This window comes from Boleophthalmus pectinirostris, unplaced genomic scaffold (genome assembly GCF_026225935.1).
Source record: "Boleophthalmus pectinirostris isolate CB_2022bp ecotype Guang Dong unplaced genomic scaffold, ASM2622593v1 HiC_scaffold_6, whole genome shotgun sequence".
NCBI lineage: Eukaryota > Metazoa > Chordata > Actinopteri > Gobiiformes > Gobiidae > Boleophthalmus > Boleophthalmus pectinirostris.
In genome coordinates this window covers 8,364,617-8,386,630 of record NW_026571447.1, presented here as the reverse complement: position 1 = coordinate 8,386,630, position 22,014 = coordinate 8,364,617, and the positions used below count along the sequence as shown (strand labels likewise).

Genomic DNA, 22,014 nt, shown 5'->3' with positions numbered 1-22,014 from the left:
TGGATGACCCCCCCATACCCTGAGTTAGCTGTCCTCTGTCCCTTAGACTTGAGTTCCACAGACTGCAAATGGATGTGGGTCAGTCCTGGACACATCTTCAGCCTGCCCATCCTGGTTTACTCCTAATTAAACCTTGTTTAGTTTTGGTTTAGTCCGGGCTTAGTCCTGGTTTAGAACTTGTTTAGTCCTGGTTTAGCCCATGGGAGCAGATCTCTCCTTCACTGTGTTTCTCCTCCATGTTACTCTTTTAACCCCCCTTTTTTTTTTGTGTTGAGTTTTTCTTTCCCAAGAAGGTCAATACTTCCTTCAACAATATATCACACTTCAAAATTTGTTATCAAGACAGGCCTATCTATTTGCTTGTTTTCTATGAATGTTGGTTACTCTGCCTGTAATTGACCAATGTCTGTCTCACTGTTTTCTACTTTCACTTCGCCAAGTCAATCTTGTTAAGTGCTAAGAGGCAACTGCTGTTATGATCTTGGGCCTGATAAAAATGTACTGAAAATAAATTCCACTGAATCTCTGGTATTATTGTTTTGTTTTTTTGCCAACTAACATCATGCAGGGTAGTCAGGGCATGTGTTTGCAGACACAATGAACTTCATTCCGGTTTTTGTTTCCTGTGGATAGCCCCAGAAATTAAGGCAGGACAAAACAGCTGCAATCTTATTAATCAAATGGTCCACCACAGAATTCTGACCTGTTCTTCAGCTCCATTTTAAACTATAGATATTGACCTATCATAGATTTTTACAGTGTCAACTTAAAATAGCTATGGTATTACCATTAATTACACTGTACTATTGAACAAATGTTGAACTGGATCATTTCTATAAGTGACTAAACTACATAAGTCACTGTTTAAGAATAATAATTTTAGCTGCCCCTATTTGTATAAATAATATTAGCTTATAGAATATTATGATCTAATCTGAAACCCAGCAATAGCACTACTAAGAACTTGACAGACAGGTAGTGTTTACCATCATCATAGTAGGCCAGCTTCATGTTGAGGCACACATTATCTGGCAGAGGCCCCAGGTTCTGCATCAGAGTGTACAGTTTTCTCACCAGCAGGATACTGGCCTTCTTTGTGTTTCCACAGGACATGGATGATATCTTGTTTTTGTTTTTGCTAAAAAGAGAGAAAAAAAAACAAAAACAAAAGGTGACACAGTATAATAAATACACTTTTAATTAAAGGTGCATTGAGAAAAGTTTTGGTCACCTGCTTGTTTCTATGGATATTTCGTTCTCTGCCTGGAATGCTCTGCAGTGTAACAAACAGCTCTATCTTACATTTATTGGATATATGGATATGTTTAATTGCGTGTAAAAATGTATAAATACTTGAATCGTTACTGTGAGCTGGCTTGCATCTCCACAAACCTGACTCTTATTTGGTCTGGAGAAGGGATTCCTCCTGCTTTTCTATGTAAATGTGCCTGTGGCTATAATCTTTGACAGTATGGCATAAAATGTTTCTAGTTCCATGGAGAATGTTCCTAAGTATGGTTATAGTTTTCTGTTTCCATGGAATCGGGCAGTTAACTTTCCACCTCCAGAAAATTACTTAATTAACACCCTAACCTCTAGTCTCATTACTCTAACCCCTTAATATGTTATTGCTTTGTCTGGAATGTTTCACAGTATGACATTAAATCTTTCTACTTCATGGAGACCAAACCAGACCAAGTTACAGGTCAGATCTGAGGAGAGGTTATGCCACTCACAATCAGAATGTCTTTTTTTTAAGATATTTTTGAGCCACAAAACCACCAGCAATTGAATAAATGTAAGGTAGAGCTGTTTAATGTTATACTGTGGAACATTCCAGGCAGAGCAATGACATATCTATAGAAACAAGCAGGTGACAGATCTCCAACCAAAAAGTTACATAATGCACCTTTAAGACTAACTAAGGCGTAGTTATTACTGAATGGTATCAATTTATAATAAATAAAGAAAAAAAATCAAGATTGTAAATGAAAATTAAAGCCCACCTTTCAAAGTCCACCTGCGCTCCACTCTTTGTGTACTGGATTCGGAATTGGTAAAACTCCGTCACTTTCTGAAAAAGAGTAGAAAGGTAAATTAGACACACTTTACTGATCCACAGGGAAATTATGTGGCCAGCATGATATCTTAACTGCACAATAAAGCACTTTTAAAGCACCAGCAAAAGGCAAAAGGAAGTAGAGTAATGAAAAAGTACTACAAACGAAATATAGCAAAATAGGTAAGGGGGTACGTGATTAGAACAAATGCTTCAGAAAAAAATAATACCTGGGGGTGGTCGGGGTCAGTGTAGAGCTGTAAAAAACAACACAAGAATATCAAAAACATACATAGAAATGCATAACGTAAAACCACTCATGAGATCTAAATACTCACAGACAAAATGACTGTCCGCAGCTTTAGAAGAGAGCAGAAAATAGTTATATAAGTATGAGTATTGATATTTATACCATCAGGAGTACTAGTGTCTGTACTTACATATTTTCTCTGGATAGCATCGAAGCATCCTTGCATCCTACAAGATAAGAAAAACATTCACAAAAGCACTCAGATGAATACATTTATGCAACTAATGGTTTTAGAATGATCTTGAGCTGTATTAGAACAAATGTAAGCGGACAGACTAGTATACACCCATGGACCACTATGGACTTTACCTGTACCACTGAGAGATTACACAGATATAAGACCACATTGTAATATTAAATGTACTATGATTTATGTTGAAAATCACATTCTATTGTCTAAATAAAGAGTGTTTTTGTATTATTATTATAATCATGGTAGTAGAATTTGTATTGAGTATCATGGCTGATTTGAGCTCTAAACCAAGACAGGATATATGACTTAAATAATGACAGTGTATGCAATAAAAAATATTATTTCATTTTAATCATGATTTATCACACATTTCTAGCAGTTGTATTAACTGTCATGTGTATTTTTGTTGTGTGCAGGCCATGTGTGAATGAGATAAAAACTGTAATTGTAAACTGTAACTGTCTTCTTATTTATCCCTGAGTAAAGAAAATATAGCACTGTTATCCTAGCAATAAACTATTCAAATGTCAAAAGTTAAGCGATCTCAAAATGTCACCAATAACAGGAAGTTGAAACCCATGCATACCACTGGACAATCTGACTGGCACCAGGACAAGTTTTCTCCTCTCTGAGAATCATCACTTTCTGGTCTGTGGAAAATAAAATAATTACAAGTTCATTTGAACATTTCAGCTAATTCAAATTATTTCTTTTTTATTAGTTTACCGTCCACATGCTTAGTCCCATAGGCTTTTTCTGGGAATAATCCGCGCAGGTATGTAATCCCGGAAACCGCAATGGCCAAAAGTTTTTTGACAACAACGAGGGACTGCTGCTCAGATGCCACCTGGTTTGGTAACAGTTGCGTGTCCTGGAAAATACATTACACTTATTATAACAAGCAGTAGTCATGTTCGGCATACATTTCTGTCAGGTTGTTTACTGAATCTGGGCATGGTTGAATCATATTTTGAAGGGCTGGTTACACTAAATTACACTATTAAAAGTAAATAGATTATTGCAATTATTAAACTATTCTTATTATTAAAGGAATTGGATGTAAGATTTTGATATTAAGTGTCCAAAAAATCACTACCGATATATAAGTCCGATATGTTATTACTATTATTATTATTAAAATTCCATAAACATGACCTAAAGGCTCCCCAGATATAAGAGATGTTCAAATCAAAGAGAGCTTTTACTCATAACAATTATAAGGTGGATTTATTTTTATTTACAAAAACATTGGACATGATGGCTGAGTTGTTTATAGTTGTTATAATTTGGTGTTTTGGTTCTCAAAACAATGATCCAATCATTATTTAGATTGTTGTTTTAATGCTGAAAGGACTCCGTCTGATCTTTTCTGAATCTGCTGCAGTATTTCTCGTCCATATACTGAGAATGAGAAAAGCTTGGATGTGTCCTGTATCTGCAGGTTAAGGCGCTGGCAACACAGGCTCAGTTGTGATTTTAGTTGTTGTTTTTTTTTGTGTTTTTTTTTTTTTTGTAAAATCGCAGGCTGCATACAGTTCCTAATATCTTCTTGTTACAGACATCACAATGTTGTGTTGTCTTGATACTAAAATTTTAAACTTGATTTCAATACTAAGGAATAGACCCTATACTTAATATTGATTCCAATACCACAATGATAATAAAAAACACTCTTTATTTAGACAACAGAAAGTAATTTTAACATTAAATAATAGTACTTTACACCTGTGCAATCCCTCAGTCTTTCAGGTAGGTTCCATAGTGGTCCATGTGCTCATATATTTGTTCTGATACACTTCAAGATCATTCTAAAGCTATTCAGGAAAGGTTCACTTCTGTCTTGTTGATGACTTTTTTAGAACTTGTACTTAGTATTGATTTGTATCTGATTTTTGACACTTTTGACAGCTCATTTTAGTGTTAGATTTATTATCGTGAGAAGGCATTATCTATTGACAATCTTTTCTTTAATGCATGACCAAGGTTTATTTGCATGTTACTTTTAACATTCTTACGACTACCCTAGTGTCACATTACCATAAATCTTCGACTCTATCCAAACTTGTGACATCTCTGTTCTGACAGCTGTGGGCCAACCATACAGTGTCGAGTCAACACTACGCATAAAGCAGTGTAATCGCCTCAAGTAAAATGGAGTGAGTCTTTAATCAAAATATCAGCTTTGGCATTAGGCCTGGAAATATTCCTCCATCAACGTTCTGTAGCAGCTAATTTTCATAGCCTCAGTTTACCCAGGGGAATCTTCGGAGCAGATAATTGGATTAATAGCAAACTGCCAAACTTTTATGTACTCTTATGCAGTACTAGTACTGTCCCAGCATGTCCTTAGGGTTAGGTATTGAACATCAGATACTAATCGATACTAAAACTAGATACTAATCTGAGCAGGTCTCAATACTAAAAACATCACATTCACTTTCCTGAATAGCTTTAAAATGATTTTGAGCTGTATCAGAACAAGTATAAGAGTACATAGACAAGTATACACCCATGAAGACTACATGGTAATATAAAAAAGTAGTATTATTTAATGTTGAAAATCACATTCTATTGTCTAAAGAAAGTGTTTTTAGTATTATTGTGGTGTTGGAATTGGTACTGAGTCTATTCCTTAGTATCAAAATCGAGTTCGAAATTTAGTATCTTGACAATATACGGTATGTCCTATTAGAATCCTATAGCTGGGTTTCAGATTATATGACAACATTCTAGCCCTGTTATATATAATGGAGATGGGGGAAGGTGAATTTACTATTGTTAACTCTAACTTTGTTAACTTTGTGTTGTTATATAGCAAAGTCTAGCTACTAATGTATGAGTGATCAGGGTCAACATTTGTGAATTTGCCATTTGAACAACATAGGAAAAACAAGGGCTGTGCAATTAATCGAGTTTTAACTGAAATGCAGTCATGTCTAATGGTCAGTAATCATCTTGAGTCTTTTTAATTGAGAGGTCTACAGCCATTCCTGTCAATAAAAGCATGTGACTTTATGTTACAAGTATTTGTGTTAAATGGCAATAATTAAAAATATATATTGTTTATGTACAAGGAATTTAAATTGCATTATATTTTATTCAATTAAAAATTTAATTGCAAATTGTCCTGACTTCACCTGAAAAACTAACTCTGGCCCTCCAGGGAGTCTGACATTCTAAACTGAAAACCACAAAGACACCACCAGGTAAATATAGGGTGACCAGAATTTCAAAATAAAAAACTGGGACATCCTTGTTTTTTTGGTGGTTGGTAATAATAAAACTGTGAAACAAGAGTGTAATTAAGGAAAATTGATATGCAGAGACCATTCATGAATAATATGTGAGTCAGTATAGTCACATTTTCTTTGTGTTTTGGTCATTTTTAAGCCTTTTTCTGTATTTTACCAAAACAAATTACAATTTATGCCTTTCTTTACTGTTGGCAGTCTGCTGGCAGTTACTGTTGGTATCACATTGGTCAAAAATAGGGACACCTGGGACATTTCTTGTATAAAGCTGGGACCAATCAATGGTTTTGTATAAATCTGCATGGACAGGGGACACAGTACTCAAAACTGGAACCGGGTCACGGGTAAATAGGGACATCTGGTCACCCTAGGTAAATAATTATTACTTCAATGATGTGTTATAACCAAATGAAACACTATTTTCTCTAACATATAACCTACACTGTAACAAACTACCATTCATACATACATGAATGAAAACTCTTGAATTTCACTAAATTGCTTTGAGGTGCTTTAAAATTAGGAAACACAACACAGTACAAATCATAAAATATACAATTATAACAGTTGATTTACCTGGGAAGTCCTAACTTGTTGTAGGCACGCCATGATCGGTGAGAGCACAGCTAAAAACAAAAGAGAAAAGTCATTATCCAAACGAATCAGCTACGTTAGCACAAGGCTGGCGTTAGGTTTAATTGATTATCACAAAAATGTACAAACGTTTGAACAAAAGTCTTGTTTATAACACACCCAAATGCCACTTGAGAATGGTTAAATCATACTTACAAGCTCGGGGAAACGTTTATTAACCTAAAATGCGAAATTTCAGTTGATATTTTTAAAAACCATTTTTAGTTTGTGCTGTCGTTCCCGCGAATTGTTTGATTGACAAGTAGAAGTAACCAGCGCTGGGCCAATGAGAAGCCAGAGATTTCTTTATAACAAATATAATTTCCATCATAATAGTTGAAGTTTAACGCGTTAGACTTGTGTGCGTAGTATTTTTTGCTTGATATTGCACACATAAGTGGGATTTTATCACATAATTTACAGATTTTCTTCCAAATTGAGTTTGTTTACGGTTTTGTGTTGATGCAGTGCAGCCCCTTCATCGCACTCTTCGCGTAAAACTATTGGACGAGCGGCTGTCAATCAAACACATCCCTCCTACTGCTGTCACACCATTGGTTACAACCAAGCAGAATCTCTCATCCCATTGGCTACTGTATGCGTCGCTCAACCCCCCTCCGCCGACGTCATCTCTCATTACGCCATTTTTGTTGGGCAGTAGCAGCAGCAGCAGCAGCACGGCAGTCGTGTTGGCTGGGGAAAAGCAGGATAATTCAGAACACAGGTATCTGCACAAAACGAGGCTCGGTGCGTCGTCTTCACGGGACTGCGAGAGGGGACAGCGGTCTGATCACGACACGGCCACAATGTCGTCAGAAAACACGGATTCGGACACCCAGGTGGACTGCGAGGACGAAAAACAGGTGGGATTCGGGCTGCTGGGTCGGTGTTGTTGCAGTGGACTACGTTAGCTGAAGGTGGTTTAGCGCAGGGGGTGTAGAGCAGTGGACACGAGTGGAAGTTGTGCATTCAAGCTGACAACATGTCTCGCGATCACGACTTTTAACAGACACCTTAGCAGAGTCAGAGTGACACTTCTTGTGTCCCCTACCTGATGTCATTGGCTGCTGAGTTCAGAGCAGCCCGGGCCTCATTGGTCCATCCTGGAAACGGGCTACAATGGCTTTACCATCACAGTGTAATAAATGCATAGTATGGCTAAAACATTTCATAAATCAATCAGTATTTGTTGTATTGTGGGCTATTTTCAGTATGTAACAGTTGACATTCATACTCATGGTCGTTTCAGAAAAGTACTAGTAGGCTCATTGGTTGTAAGTTCACACTGACATAAATACTAATTCTAAACTACTTATTCATTGTAATACTAATCTCTGTGAAGTAGTAATTAATAATGTAATGTATGCCAAGTGATTCAACCTGTTATATAGGCTAAATATGAAGTAGGGTTGTCAAAAGTATCAAAAATCTAATTCTAATCAATACTAAAACCAGTATCAAAACTAGATATGCATGAGCAGGTATTGATACTTAAAAAGTTCACAGGACATAAATTAACTTTTCCTTATTAGCTTTAGAATCGCTGTATCAGAGCAAGTATAAGAGCACGTAGTCTAGTATACTCTCACGGGCTACTATGGAACCTGTCTGGACCACTGGGGGATTACACAGATATAGGCCAATGGGAATATAAAAGAAAGAACTATTGTCTTAGTGGTATCATAATGCTGAGTTATCAAGTCTATTCCTTAGTACTGAAATCAAGTTTGAAATGTTAGTATTGTGACAAGACTAATATGAAAAATGTTATATGTTTGATGTTTTCAATTCCAAAACACAAAATAAAATGTCAAACACTTTGAATATTAGTGTCTCTTAGCACTTACACTTACTGACAGGCTGCCAAAGAAAGTGAGAGTCAGTATAATACATCTGTTCATACCCAAAACAAAAAACAAACAAATGCAATGAACCTTAAGGCATTTGATAATTGCAACTACGATTGTTTTCAGTAGATCCAAGTGGAAGCTTTGAATTGATTGTTAATACTAAATTCTTACCACAATGTTTCACATTATTTCAGGAAACCGTGGTGGCCCCCATAGTCTAAAAACAAATTGGACTATATATTGGCATAACAACACAACACTTTGTTGCTAATTTTATTATTTTAAAGTTATAAAAGACAGCAGTGGTCAGAAGTGACTGCTTAAAGATTAAATGTAGGCACTAAAGACTAGAGCAGGACTAGAGCAGGACTAGAGCAGGACTAGAGCAGGACTAGAGCAGGACTAGAGCAGGACTAGAGCAGGACTAGAGCAGCTATAAACCTGGTGTCAACCGGGATTCAACTAGGACCATTAAACCAGGACTAAACCAAGATTAGACCAAGACTAAAAAAATTACTGCTTAAAGATTAAATAATGGCAGTAAAGATTAAACCAGAACTAAATCAGGACTCAAACAAAAATAAACCAGGAATAAACCAGGACTAAACCAGAAGCGAACCAGGACTAAACTGGTTTAAAGATTAAATATAGTCAGTACATGACATTTATACTTCAAAATTGAATGAGATGAAACTATTCAAATAAAAAATATTTCTGCCACCAGAGTCTTAACAAACCCTATGGAAAACACTGTACCAATTATGAAAATATTAGCTGCTACTACTAACAGTCATAAATCTAGGTCACGTAAAAATTTTCATTGGGTGTTGTAGAGGTGTTGTCTGTTTCCCAGTAAACAGTTGCCATGTGAACCAACTTACCCTAGTGAATCATAGTTTATCTTTGATTTATTGTTGAGTTACCAGCTGGGTGTGGATTAGTCTCACATTGCCTGGAGGAGTTCAACACCTCAGTCTTCTTGGCAAACATTTTGGTTACTAAGCATCAAGTGAGGATTCTGTGTCTCCCGTGACTTGAGGTTCAGAGCATGTTTTCATACAACAGCTGTGCAGAGCAGTTGTAGCAATGAATATTATTGACTTGTTTGAAACAGGTTTACCAGCTAATGTATGTTCAGGTACAGGTTGTATTGACAGCAAGAACATGCCAGAGTAGGGCTGGGAATCACAGGGTCCCTCAAAATACACAATACATGGCTCATGATATGATATTATCACGATATGGTGATAAAATCAAGAACCAAATACAATTTAGCAATAATCTTTCTTTGTTAAATGTTTGTTCATAATGCATTGCTTTTCATAATCAACAGTGAATATGTCAAGTGTATTGCAAGTTTATCCTCCAGTTAATAAGCAAGAAAACTGTAGTGTGGTCAAAAGATACCAAAAAATGTTCTCCTATGATAACAATACTCTATGCACAAATTCAGGGTGTGCAAAATATTTAGATATTTTGCACACCCCTATGTGTATAGTATACACATTATTCCAATTCTTTTCAAATAGCAAGCTGTTTAAATAGACAAATAATCACTTTGCAGTTTACCTGTTTGGGTATCAAATAAAAAGGTCTTAATTTTGCTTCTGAAATTATCATATTAATATTATTTTTAAATGTCTTATGATTATATTGTAATTCCTATACAACAATAGTGTGATGCTTCTTTACAAACCAACTGCAGAGTAACCAGTTCAAACCTTGTCTACTGCTGTCCATAGACAAGTAACCAACACTGAATGAAGTTAAAACTGAAAGATGTAAAAGATGCAGTTTTGCATTTCTTCATTTGGATCTTTGATGTTTTTTCCAGTGGAGAGGGCAGTAAGTATTTGTTATTTATATATAATCCCACTTTGAATACAGTTGGCCAATCACAGTTGCAGCAATAGTTTAGGTGATAAACATTCCATCTACAGTGTTGGTATGTAAAAGATCTGCCAGTGCAAACCCTGTAGTTAGGACTTCTGCAAACATGTTTGGAAGTGCATGTTATTCCTTCATTATTAAGCAGTTCATAGTTTATCAAATGTTCAGGCATCTGGAAGTGTTAAAATGTGAACTTGTGCTGAAATCTTGTTTAACCAAAATGGCTGTATTGTTGGAATATTTAATTTTATTAAAAATGTATTATAATTTGATTTATAATTACAAAGCCAAAGGTGAAGAAACAAAGGCAGACATTCTTATCTTGTGACCTGCAGCACTTTGTCTGCTCTTGTTTTGGAAACAGGACTAGGCTAAACTAGAGCATTCATGTGGAGGTATCTGAGGTGAGTGTTCAGAAACTCAACACCTGTTGACCTACAGGTTTGTGAAGGCCACACTGGGCTCTGCGCTGGTGCTCAATATAGCAGCACATCATTTTCTCTCCAAGTGATTCAGCAGCAGACCGCCGCTGTGAGACTGGCTCTAACTTCATTCATCTGACTCAAAGTTGTGTCTGGACTTGTAATTTTAACACCATCATAACTTTTAGTTCCTAATTTCTTGTTTTTGTATTATATTAGCATTTAAATGTCCTTCAATTTATGAGATGTCAGCGATTATTGCTACTTTAATATTCTCAACACATGAACAAAAATGTAAAAAATATCCTGGAAGTTATTCTCTATTCCACCACCTGAAAATCTAAGTAATATTTACCTTAAGCTCCTTCTTTTCTGTAAAAAAACTTTGTAACATACTTATAAGTTCCCACCCTCAAGTCTTTATTGTATTTTTGTTTTAATTAATCATGAGTGTGTTAAACGCTATTGGTTTAGTAGCCATTTCCTGTCTTTTGAATGATGCGGCTCATATCTTAACTGGAGTTTGGTTTACAGCCCGTGGAGTTTGACCTCTGTGTTGTGTTAGGCTCTTTCACATGAGCAGGGTGTGAGCAGGTGGCCCAAATATAATAAATAACTGTGAGATCGGACCAGTTCAACCAGTGTTAGTCACCCAGGCAACACAGAGTGGTGTGTCTGACTGTCATGTCACCTGTTAGACCTGTAATTATGCTTGAATTTTCACAACAATAGAGACATTGCTCAATTTTACCTCTTCTTGCTGGTAAACATTCAATTCGTTTGTGAGGAGTATTTTTTCAAGATTTTAAACAAGCCCAGGAGAGTTATTCCCTTGAGAGATGACTGAAATAACTTCCAAACCAGTGGGGCGATGACAGTAGCTCAGTTGGTACAGTGTTTGTCTGCTGACCCAGAGGTTGGTGGTGCGATTCCAGCTCCCACAGATGAATGCAGAATGAATGCGTCTTTGTGTCACTGGGCAACCCACCTCATCCACAGTGTCTGCATGCACTGGAGAATGAATGTGTTTGTGAATGTTTCCTTGATATAAAGAGCTTTTGAGTGCCTTGAAGGTGAAAAAGTATTGAAAAATGTTTACCATTCAATACAAAAAACACGTGCTTTTCCACAATTTCCTCCATAAACAAAAAAACATCCTCTCTTATCTTGCATAGAAACTACTAACCCTGTAGTTTAGATCTGTACAAACATGTGCTATATGTGATTTTTCTATTTCACTCTTTTTGTCAATTCTCCTGATCTCGTTTAAAATGTGAACTTTGAAGAGAATCCGATTATTAAAGCAGAAATTGCAAATAGAATCAATATGCTTGTCAGATAAATCATAATTCGATATTTTTCCCCAAATCATTCAGCCCTAGAATATTGAATGCAGCTCTTATCTTACCCACAAAATAATCTAATTAAAATAAAAATGTACCAGATGTCACTTCAGCTAACAGGTTAATGAAAAATGTACCCTGCGGTCATTCATTGCTGATTTGGTGTTTCTGTAATTTCATAGCTGTTATTCAAAGCCCTGCATGTGAGCCTTATCTTGTGAGCTTGTTTTCTGTCCAAACATATCACAGTGATGCTCTGTTTGTGCTTGTCTCTGCAGGACTCTCAGGAGAAGAATGTGAACGCCATGAAGGCTGAGGAGGCCAAGCTAAAAGCCAAGTACCCCCAGAAGCCTGGAGGGTCAGACTTTCTCATGAAGAGGCTACAGAAAGGGGTACGACATCAAGCCAGGGAATCGTATTATTTTTTAAGGGCCAAAAAGTCAACAAAAAATCACTTCAATACTGATAAACAAGGAGGTTGAGCTCATATCTTAGTGTTAAAGGTCCTATATTGTGCAAAATTGACTTGTGAGTTTTAAGAGAAGTTCTAACGTTGTTGCCTCATCAAAAACATACCTGGAGTTATGTTTTTGTTTCATTCAGTCACACATGCTTGAGTAATCATTTATTGTTTGTCTGTCTACATTTCCAAAGCTTGTGATGTAATGAAGCGTTAGTTTTGAGTTAGCAGCTACCTTTTATCTTTTGTTCAGTAGATATTGGGAATTCCAGGCCTGAAATGATCCAAATGATTCTAGTGAAGGTCTATTTAGTTTAAAAACACAGTGGCGCACTTCCTGTATGACCACATGACATCACAAGGTGTGTTTTCCCTGAAAATGCAGGGTTTTTGTGTTAAACATGTGTGAATGAAACCAAACACAAATCTAAGTGCATTTTTGATGAGGAAACAACTTTATAACATAGATCTGAAAATTGTGTAATATAGGCCCTTTAACTTATTGCTTCATCATCCAAATTCTTCTATTGAAAATTAAATTTAGCATAATAAATCATCTAAACTAAATCAGTAAATGAAAAATGTGTCAAAATGTGTCAAAATATTGTAGACTGTTTTAAGAAATCCTTTCTTAGGCACGGGCCCTTTATTTACTTATCTCAAAATCAAGTAGCCCAATTAACCAGCAAATAAGAAGTTAACCAGCCAATAACGCCTTTTATTCACATCACATAAACAACCCTGTGAACCTGTTGTATAAGCAGCTAGTGCGGAGGGGTGCTTAACAGTCTTCTCCTCCTACACATGTGTGGTACAGAGGAACTCCACCTCAGGAGGGGAGCTATCATGGGAAATGGGAGAAAAACAGTGTGCAAGTCAAAACCAGTTCTGTTTTTAAAGCTGACACAACCTTAGAGCCTTATATGACCCAGGCAATTTACACACCCATTATCTAATATAGTAATATTATGTTTAAAGGGGCCTTGAACTATAATGTTGTTTGAATGTTTGTTATACATTAATGGGACCTATATTATGCTAAGATGACTTATTATAGGCCTTTTAGGTCCAAGATCAAAATGGTATATCCAACAGTGATGTGCTCCTATTGAAGTTCTTAAACATTTTCTGAAGCCAGCAGCTGGTGCCCTTGTGTCATCTGGGAACTGTGAAGGGCTTATTTATTTACTCATTTCTTATACATGTACATTTATACATACATTAAAGCACTAAATTACAAAGCAAAGGTTATTGAAAGTAGCTGAAAACGCTTTAACAGTGCAGTTCTAATCTATTTTATAATGTTTTCTCACCAAAACATACCCAGAGCTGTGTTTTGTTTCATTCACACGTTTAACACACAAATCCTGCATATTTAGGCTGTGTCCTTCTCTCTAACTAAAACTAAAAACTCTGTTCCACCTTCTGATGTCATGTGGTAAGGACGTGCTCCTCTGTGCTTTATAGCTTTTCAAGCTATGTTTTGAACTCCATACACCTTCACTATAATCATTTGAATTGCCGGTCTCTACTGCACAAAAGATAAAGAGTAGCTGTCAAAGTAAAGTGATTCATGACATCACAAGGTGAAACAGAGCATTTTGTGCTTTGAAGGTGAAGACAAGCCAAACATTAAATGATTACTCAAATATGTGTGCATGAAACAAAACATAACTCCATGTATGTTTTTGAGGAGGTAACAACATTCTAATATGGCTTAAAGCTCACAAGAGTCAATTCTGGTTAATTTAGGACCTAAAAATGTGCCTTTTAAACTAAGCAAGCTGCTTTTGTCACTGCTATTCACTGTGTCAAGGAGCTGTTCATTTGAGTCAGAACAGACGCTTGACTCACCAGTTGGATTTGGCTTCTTCTCATTGTGTGAAAAACAAACTGACTCTCCCATTTTCTTCCAGCAAAAGTACTTCGACTCGGGCGACTACAACATGGCCAAAGCCAAGATGAAGAACAAGCCCCTCCCAGTGGCCGGTCCAGACAAAAACCTCGTAACGGGCGACCACATCCCCACGCCACAGGACCTGCCCCAGAGGAAATCTTCGTTGGTCACCAGTAAATTAGCAGGGTAGCCATTTTGTCCCCCACTACCCCCGTACCAGGCTCTTACTTGCAGCCTCCACGCTCCCTCCCCTACCGGCTTTCACATATCGGGCAGAGTTGTATAAGTTCCATTGGCTTGTGTGTGGGCGGGGCATGGAGGGCTGCTGTGCTTGGGTTCGCCTCGCTCATGTCTTGGTTTGTTCAGTGTTCCCAAGATGCATCACTCACTCGTGTGTGTGTGTGTGTCATCAGGCAGTGGGCAGGAGTGATGAGTTAATGCACTTTGTATTCTGTATAGTAACGTTCATATAACTGACACCAAAATGATCCACACGGGAGATAGGAACCGTGATTGTGCTTCTTTTTTATGCTTTTTTTTTTTTTTTTTTTTTTTTTTTGAGGTGATATGTTAAAAAAATAAGGTATGTATGTGAAAAATGACTACTTGCACATCATCATGAATACAGGCCTCTTTGTGACCCTTTACTTAGTTTCCTCCAAACAAAAGCTTCACGAGACCCTGTTTGCACAACAAAAGTTTGAAACAAGCAGCAAATTCTATTCCAGATCTAAAGACTAGCCTCTGCATTGGGTTATGGAGAGATCTACCAGATTGGTGTCTCATCAGGTGGTGGTTTTAGTTTTAAATTCTTCATATCCATGTTATTAAATGACCATTATCTCACCAAAATATGTTTATTTTCACTGATTCTCCGCATCCATGGTAGGGCTACACAGTTTGGGGAAAATATCTGATTGCGTTGATTCTGAAAAGCATCGAGATTGCAATAAAATTTGCAAATTATGTTTTAGAGGAAATTGACAAAAAGTCTGAAATATGAACTGACTCACGAAAACAAGAATCGCATTTCAGGAAATGTTTGCACAGATCTAAACTACAGGGTTAGCAGTTTTTATACAGAATAGGACAGGATATTTAGTTGTATTTGGTAAAGTGTGGTGCTTAATTGCGTCTGTTCAAATTGCAGTTTTGATTCATTTGCAGCCCTACAGTGACTGCCTGAAGGACAGAGATTTTAGTACCATGCACAAGTTATAGTTAGCCTCTGACAATATCAATATCCAGTATCTTAAGACATGATAAACAAGCATTTGGAGATGAACACATATTACTTAAGGCTGGTCTTATTTTTCACAGACTTCTGACTTCTTATGATCTCATTTTATGGATGTTTCACGCTTTTATATATCCATGTTTAAACAGAATTGTCTCATGACTGTCACAAGACCTGAGATACTTCATATATGTAGTTATTTTCCATTCTAGAAAAAGCTTATGTAATATATACCATTTGTGGTGCTTTATGTTAATTCATTCAGCATTATTTTTCTTATGCTGGATTATTATTACTTTCACTTCTCCATTTCTCTAGATTTGGGGTAGAAACATCCAAATCCTCTGTGACTCCTTCAGGCTGTGGCAGATCTCTGCTCACACAGTTCTGTTGGCATGTGTCCTCACCTGCTGCAGAGTCAACATTAGCAGAGGGTTGTAAATGACAGTACTACTGCATTAGCCTGACATGGTTCCTCTCAGGATTCTCTCTGCTACTTTTGTTGTGTAAATTTGAATTCTTGCATGATGGCATTAGTTTCACTTCATCCTCATTACGAAAACAAACTTGTCTATAAACCAGGCTGTAGTGGAAAGAAACTAAGTAAAAGTAGAAAAGTATTGTACTAAAGTATACATTTTAGGTATCTGTACTTTACTTTAAGTAAAAGTAAATGGATACTTTTTACTTTTACTTCACTACATTTGAGAGCAGGTATTTGTACTTTCTAATCCACTACATTTTTGAACTGGACTAAAAAGTAAAAGCATTTTTATGATGATCTACTGAAAGTCCTGAGAGTTTATTTTTAACACAATTGAGCAAACAAAAATCTACAAATAAAAACGGCTAGGAAAAGCTATCAATGCAGTTGTTTCTGTTGAATAAAATTCTGCATAAAATGTATAAACACACTTGCCTGGAAAAATCCAGACTCATTGCTGTACCAGCAGCTGATACGGATCTGTATAACAAATGCAGAGAGACATACTTCTGGATTTCCAGGCAATAAAAACACTGCATTTAAAGCCTTTATAAGATCTCAAAATCTTTGTTGTCTAAATCTGCTTTTACTTTTTATTCTTTCTTTAATACTTTTACTTTTAGTAGATTTTTTCAGTGCAATACTTTTACTTTTACTTGAGTATATTTTTGCTCCTGTATCTGTATTTTTACTTCACAAAATTGACTACTTGCTCCACCACTGAAATCAGGACACTTACCTATTTAAATTCTGCTGTTCTGTCAGTCCACATACTTTTAATCATATACGTATAATCATGTGTGGCCCAGAGCCCGGTCAGTACATTTATGGATGTCGGTGGGTTGCCAGCTCCTTTTTCCGCTGTTGCATAAATAGCCAATTAGAGGCCTACAGGATTAGTGGGAAGATTAGACACAAACTGCATAGATTTCATGCCTTAGTAAATTAAACTCAGCTTTGTGCAGAATTTATTATGACACTGGTCAATACAGAAAGAGGAAGTTTTACAGGCAACACTGGTAACTAAATTAACTTGAAATTAATTATTTTTAAAAGCCTGAATAAGATCGCAGTGACCAAAATGCAGCTGTTTTTGCCTACTTCTAGTTTTCCTATATACTTAACTAAATTGTGTTTAGATGGGGCTGAAAGAGTTACTATTATCAGATTTTAAGTACAATTTGAATTGTCGCAATGTGCAAATAGTTGTTTAGGTATTACCATGTAGGATTAATAATATAATAAGAGTACAAAGGTTGGCTAAAATTTTTTGATAAGATATTTAATTTTGACCGACCTGTTGCATAAAGAATACACATAATGCTTTATTTGAACACTGCACAAAAAGTGACTGCAATATCTGTCTTAAAATATTTGCAATAACCAGCTCTGCATGATCCTGACTTTTTTATTGAACTATTTTGTATTGCTCTTGTACAATATTGATTGATCTCCAGAACACATGTAATTGCGATATTCACACACATGTTTTGAAATGTTTAGGGCTTTTTCTTCAAATTATGTTAAAATTCGATGATGTTATTCAAATTTACTACAAAATTATCACGTTTTCTGCTATTATTTCATTGCAGTGTTCAAATAAAGCTTAATGTGTATTCTTTTGCATGTGCTAAAAAGAGCAAATAATCTCTAATCTTTTATCACAAATTTAACTGCAATATTTGTCCCACCCAAAGACTTTTCCAACATCTCTCAGCCTCACATTAGCTCCCCTCACCCTGCTCTCTGTGTATCCCTGTTCTGAAACTCTACACATCAGGTCAGAGGGTTGCGCTGGGCCAAACAGACTCACACAGGTGCTGTCAACCCGCTCCCTGCTTCACCCTCTGGGCCAGAAGTGGGACACCGCATGCCTGCAGGGTGTGCTAACTCCACCGCCTGGCACAGAACATTTGGTAACACATGCTGAGGGGGCAGGGATGACAGTAAGCCCAGGCTGTTTTCCACTGCTCAACTCGAAAGATTAAACTGGGAGTGGAAATCTGCAGTGTGTTTTTTAGAAAATCTGTGTCCTTAAAGAGCCTATATTGCTGTTACAATGTTGTTTCCTCATCACAAACTTACCCAGAGTTGTGTTTTGTTTCATTCATTAAACACACAAACTCTTCTCCCAAACTGAAAACACTCAGTTCCACCTTGTGATGTCATGTGGTAATACAAGGAGGACTCCACTGTGATTTTAAACTCCACAGACCTTCACTAGAACCATTTGGATCATTTCAGCCCTGAAATTTCTAAACTCTACTAAACAAAAGATTAAAACTTCATGACATCACAAGGTGGATCAGAGCATTTTGGGCTTTGGAGATGTAGACAAACTAATGATAAAGTTACTCAAACGTGTGAATGAAACAAAGCACAGCTCCAGGTCTGTTTTTGGGAAGTTAACAACATTATAACATGATGTAAAGCTCACAAGAGTAAGGTTTGAGTAATATAGATGTTTGAGCATGTTTTTAAAAGTTGTTATGCTGCTAAGGGAAGTCAAAATCTCATGTGTGGTTTGTTTTCATGAAGAGGTATTGCATGGTGTAGGGTCAGTAAGCCAAAGTTTATAATGAGTGTCAGAGGCTTGGATTTCATTGCAGTTTAGTGATGGTGCAAATGATAACAGCTTCCATATTTAGGTCTGTCACTACAATAAATTTTGATCTGTGATATGTTGCCGAAGTAACTATAGCCAATAATAGATAATATTGCAACTAATTTATGCCACTGACACATAAGGATGTAACGTATCGTAAAAAATCTCACAATAATATCGTGGACCATTACAATTTATAGAATTGCAAGTCTCATTGCTTAAATTCGTTGCTGTTATGGTGCAGCAATAGCTAAAAAATAGAGAACAGGAACTACATAAACCATGATCCTTTGCTCTGTTAAGTGCAGGCTACATGAAGAAATAACTGTTAGTAGGCACTTTTAAACCTTAATTATTTTTATTATAACAGCACTAAAGGCTTTTCAAGGCATTTTAAAACGAAAAAAGTTAGTTAAAGTGAACGTATTGTATTGAGAGATTTGGATATCGTTACATCATTATTGACACAACAGACCTAAGGGCAGATTTAAACCGCAAAAACTATTCTAAATCTGCCATATTGTTAAAAAATAATGATCTGCAATAAATAAATAGCACTATAGTAATTCGTTTGTATCTTTAATGATTCGTGAAAGACCTTTTTACAGCTGCAATCTTATCATATAGCCTAAAAATAACCAAAACTTCCCAATAGTGCAAACAAAATGTACACACAATAAATATTAGGAGTCCAAAAAGATATAGTTCCAACTTTCATATACTGAACGATAAGCCAATATAGTATTTATCATGACAGGCCCATCCATAAAGCAAATGTAAATTTGAAGGAAATAAAGAGATATTAATGATACTGTTGTATATTATCAGATAACAGTTGGGATGATGTGTTGAGTATTCGTGAGTAAGGAAAAAGGATTTCTTCCTCATTTGGACGGTTTGGCATGGAGCCAATTCTCCATTGTTATAGCAATAACACAATTCAAATCAAAATGTTATTTCTTTTGAATGGGGAAAGGACCTCACAAAATCTTTCAAATCAGGAAGGAATCATTTGTCCGAACACAGGAATCGTCAGACTTTTCAAAACCCTTATCAAAAATGTTGGATTCAGTGATATGTACAAGGGGAGGGGCTGGGCAATAAGGCAAAAAGACCAATAATTTAATAAGAACAGGATTTTTTTTAAACTGTTATAAATAAGAAATTGTATTATATTGTAAACAACTGCCATTAACACAAAATAATCGTCACATTTGTTGTTCCTGAATCTGAGCTTCTTTTAAAGTCACACATTTACCACCATAGGCTCATTTAACTGACATTTTGATTAACTGCAGAGAAAAAAAGCAGTACATTTAAAGTGTTGATCAATGGTAATACATTAAAAACAGCTATTTAAAAATACAAGATCTGTTATTCAGACCAACAGGCCCTGGGCTATCCTAGCTCTCGCATTTGCGTCACTGCTGTGTTATTTATGCAACTGACAGTAACCTCTTTGACAACAACTTTACATACATTTAAAGATACTGACCCAACCTGAAGTTATGGTATACACACAACCTTATACTTATGTATCACTTCACTGAGGCTTTAAATGTGTCAAAGTTGTATGAATGAATGTTTTTGAATGCCATTGTAAATAGAACAGCTATGATTGATTTAACCTTTTTCACTTTTCTTTGCCTTTTCATATCAACGGTTCCGATATATGTCATTTTGGTCTCTGTAATACTGTATACCAGACGCTCTGTATCATATGAAAATATGTATAAATGCTGCTGATTGAGACGAAACTCTGGAAAAAATGCACCTTTTTTCAATCCAAGTTTATCTGTCATGGCTCCTGCAGTTAGTTCAAATATCTCCTATTGGATTTGACAGAAATGTATATTGTTGCAATGTTGTGTTTGATAATCTGTTGTTTTTGTTTAATAGCGAATGCCAAGGCAGACAAGTTAGATTCATTTTGTAATCTGCCTCTTATAATATAAAGTAGGTTTTCAGAATGGTGGGTTGAACTTTGGTGGCTACAGTTGGTCCTCGGTACTTGATGTCTGCCTTAGAGAAGATGCACAAGAGGGTATAAAGCAGGGTTTGGTTGGTACCCTGAAAACAGGGTCTCTGATTTGTATGAAAACATGCCAGAATGTATTGAGCTCTGAAGTTCTTCTGTGCTGCTTTTCTCTTTTTATCTGTTCTGTTGATTTGCAAAAATGTTTGTTTTGTTTTTTCCTCTTATGTTGACTTCATGGAATAATTGGTATATTTCATCCTGGCCCAGAAAAACAGTGGGAAGCTGAACCAGTGCTTCCCAGTGAAAATGGGTTTACATTCTAAACTGACTGGAGACCCCAGGATTGATTTTTAAGACTCCAGAAAGTACATACTTGGAATGTCCAGCTTTGTGGGATTTGGTGAGAGGAATTTTGTCAGTATTTGACATTTGAAAATAAACTTTTACATTAATAAGAGCTGTATGTTGCATTCATTGAAGATCAAAGTGAAAATATTTATATTTATTATTTATTATATGTATATGTATGTATGTATATATATATATATTATATATATATATATATATATATATATATATATATATATATATATATATATATATATATATATATATATATTAGATGTAGATATATAGCTTTATAGCGATAGATAGATAGACAGATATGATTTGATTATTGTTATTGTTAGACTATTATTATTTGTATATTATGTATTTTTTTTAAATATATTTAACAATATAAACAGCATATAGCACGCAATCTCCACTAGAGGGAGCTAGTGCACTGTCCTGGATGGTATAAGCACTCTGTCTCTGGAAATTTCTAGGGGTTTTCAGACTAAGCTCAAAGCTCTGCATATACCACATTCACTTTATGTTGAGTCTTTAATGGGAATAAATCTGTGGGATAAACACGTGCTGTTTCCATTCCAGTTTCTGAATCAGCGTAAGGCTACAAGGGGAAAAAAAAAATGTTTTCGCCTTTAGTGAAGGCTATATTTTTGATAATTGTGATAATAGGTTATTGTTAAATTTGGATGAAAATATATTTATCGAATTCACAACTTTCTTTTCTAATCAACCAAGTCTCAAGGAAATAAAGAAAGAGTTCGAATTATTCAAAATAAATGTGTAATTTGAATATTTATTATTTATTTAATTTTTTTTTTTTTTTTTTTTTTTTTTAGGGTTCCACAGAATTCTTCCATTTCCAAGCCTGTCATGGAAAAATACTGTAATTTTGTACATCATGTAATTTACTTAATATGAAAGATACGTTGTTACATAAACGTATATAAATAAATAATAAACAACGGCATATTATAATGATTGCAATATTACTTTTACAATACCGTAAAATATTATAAGTTTAGTTCATTTGGGGGCGTGTGGCACATTGGGT

General features: G+C 35.8%; 2 protein-coding genes across 3 annotated transcripts in view; one reads left to right on the top strand and one right to left on the bottom strand.

Moving 5' to 3' along the window:
• hormad1 (HORMA domain containing 1) overlaps positions 1–22,014 on the bottom strand; it is a 36,034-nt gene that overhangs the window by 5,811 nt on the left and 8,209 nt on the right. The window contains exons 1-9 of one of the 2 annotated variants that reach the window (XM_055163809.1): positions 6,603–7,111; positions 6,390–6,439; positions 3,289–3,433; positions 3,149–3,212; positions 2,500–2,536; positions 2,398–2,418; positions 2,290–2,316; positions 2,007–2,074; positions 987–1,138 (exon numbers count right to left, since the gene is read on the bottom strand). In XM_055163809.1, the coding sequence (XP_055019784.1) occupies positions 987–1,138; positions 2,007–2,074; positions 2,290–2,316; positions 2,398–2,418; positions 2,500–2,536; positions 3,149–3,212; positions 3,289–3,433; positions 6,390–6,422 (547 nt within the window). In that variant the 5' untranslated portion in view covers positions 6,423–6,439; positions 6,603–7,111. Of the gene's footprint in view, positions 1–986; positions 1,139–2,006; positions 2,075–2,289; positions 2,317–2,397; positions 2,419–2,499; positions 2,537–3,148; positions 3,213–3,288; positions 3,434–6,389; positions 6,440–6,602; positions 7,112–22,014 lie in introns of those variants that run through there. The other variant, XM_055163810.1, reaches the window with a different exon arrangement.
• Positions 7,114–21,067, top strand: ensab (endosulfine alpha b). Its single transcript, XM_020927577.2, has 3 exons — positions 7,114–7,309; positions 12,230–12,343; positions 14,328–21,067. Exons 1-3 carry the CDS (start codon positions 7,253–7,255, stop codon positions 14,496–14,498), a joined length of 342 nt encoding a protein of 113 aa, XP_020783236.1. The 5' UTR covers positions 7,114–7,252; the 3' UTR covers positions 14,499–21,067.

What these genes read in the sequence shown, in the direction of transcription:
- ensab (XM_020927577.2), top strand. Translation starts at nt 7,253, where the DNA reads ATGTCGTCAGAAAACACGGATTCGGACACCCAGGTGGACTGCGAGGAC. An exon ending in ACTGCGAGGACGAAAAACAG is followed by an intron (nt 7,310 to 12,229) that starts GTGGGATTCGGG and finishes TTGTCTCTGCAG; the next exon opens with GACTCTCAGGAGAAGAATGT. An exon ending in TGAAGAGGCTACAGAAAGGG is followed by an intron (nt 12,344 to 14,327) that starts GTACGACATCAA and finishes ATTTTCTTCCAG; the next exon opens with CAAAAGTACTTCGACTCGGG.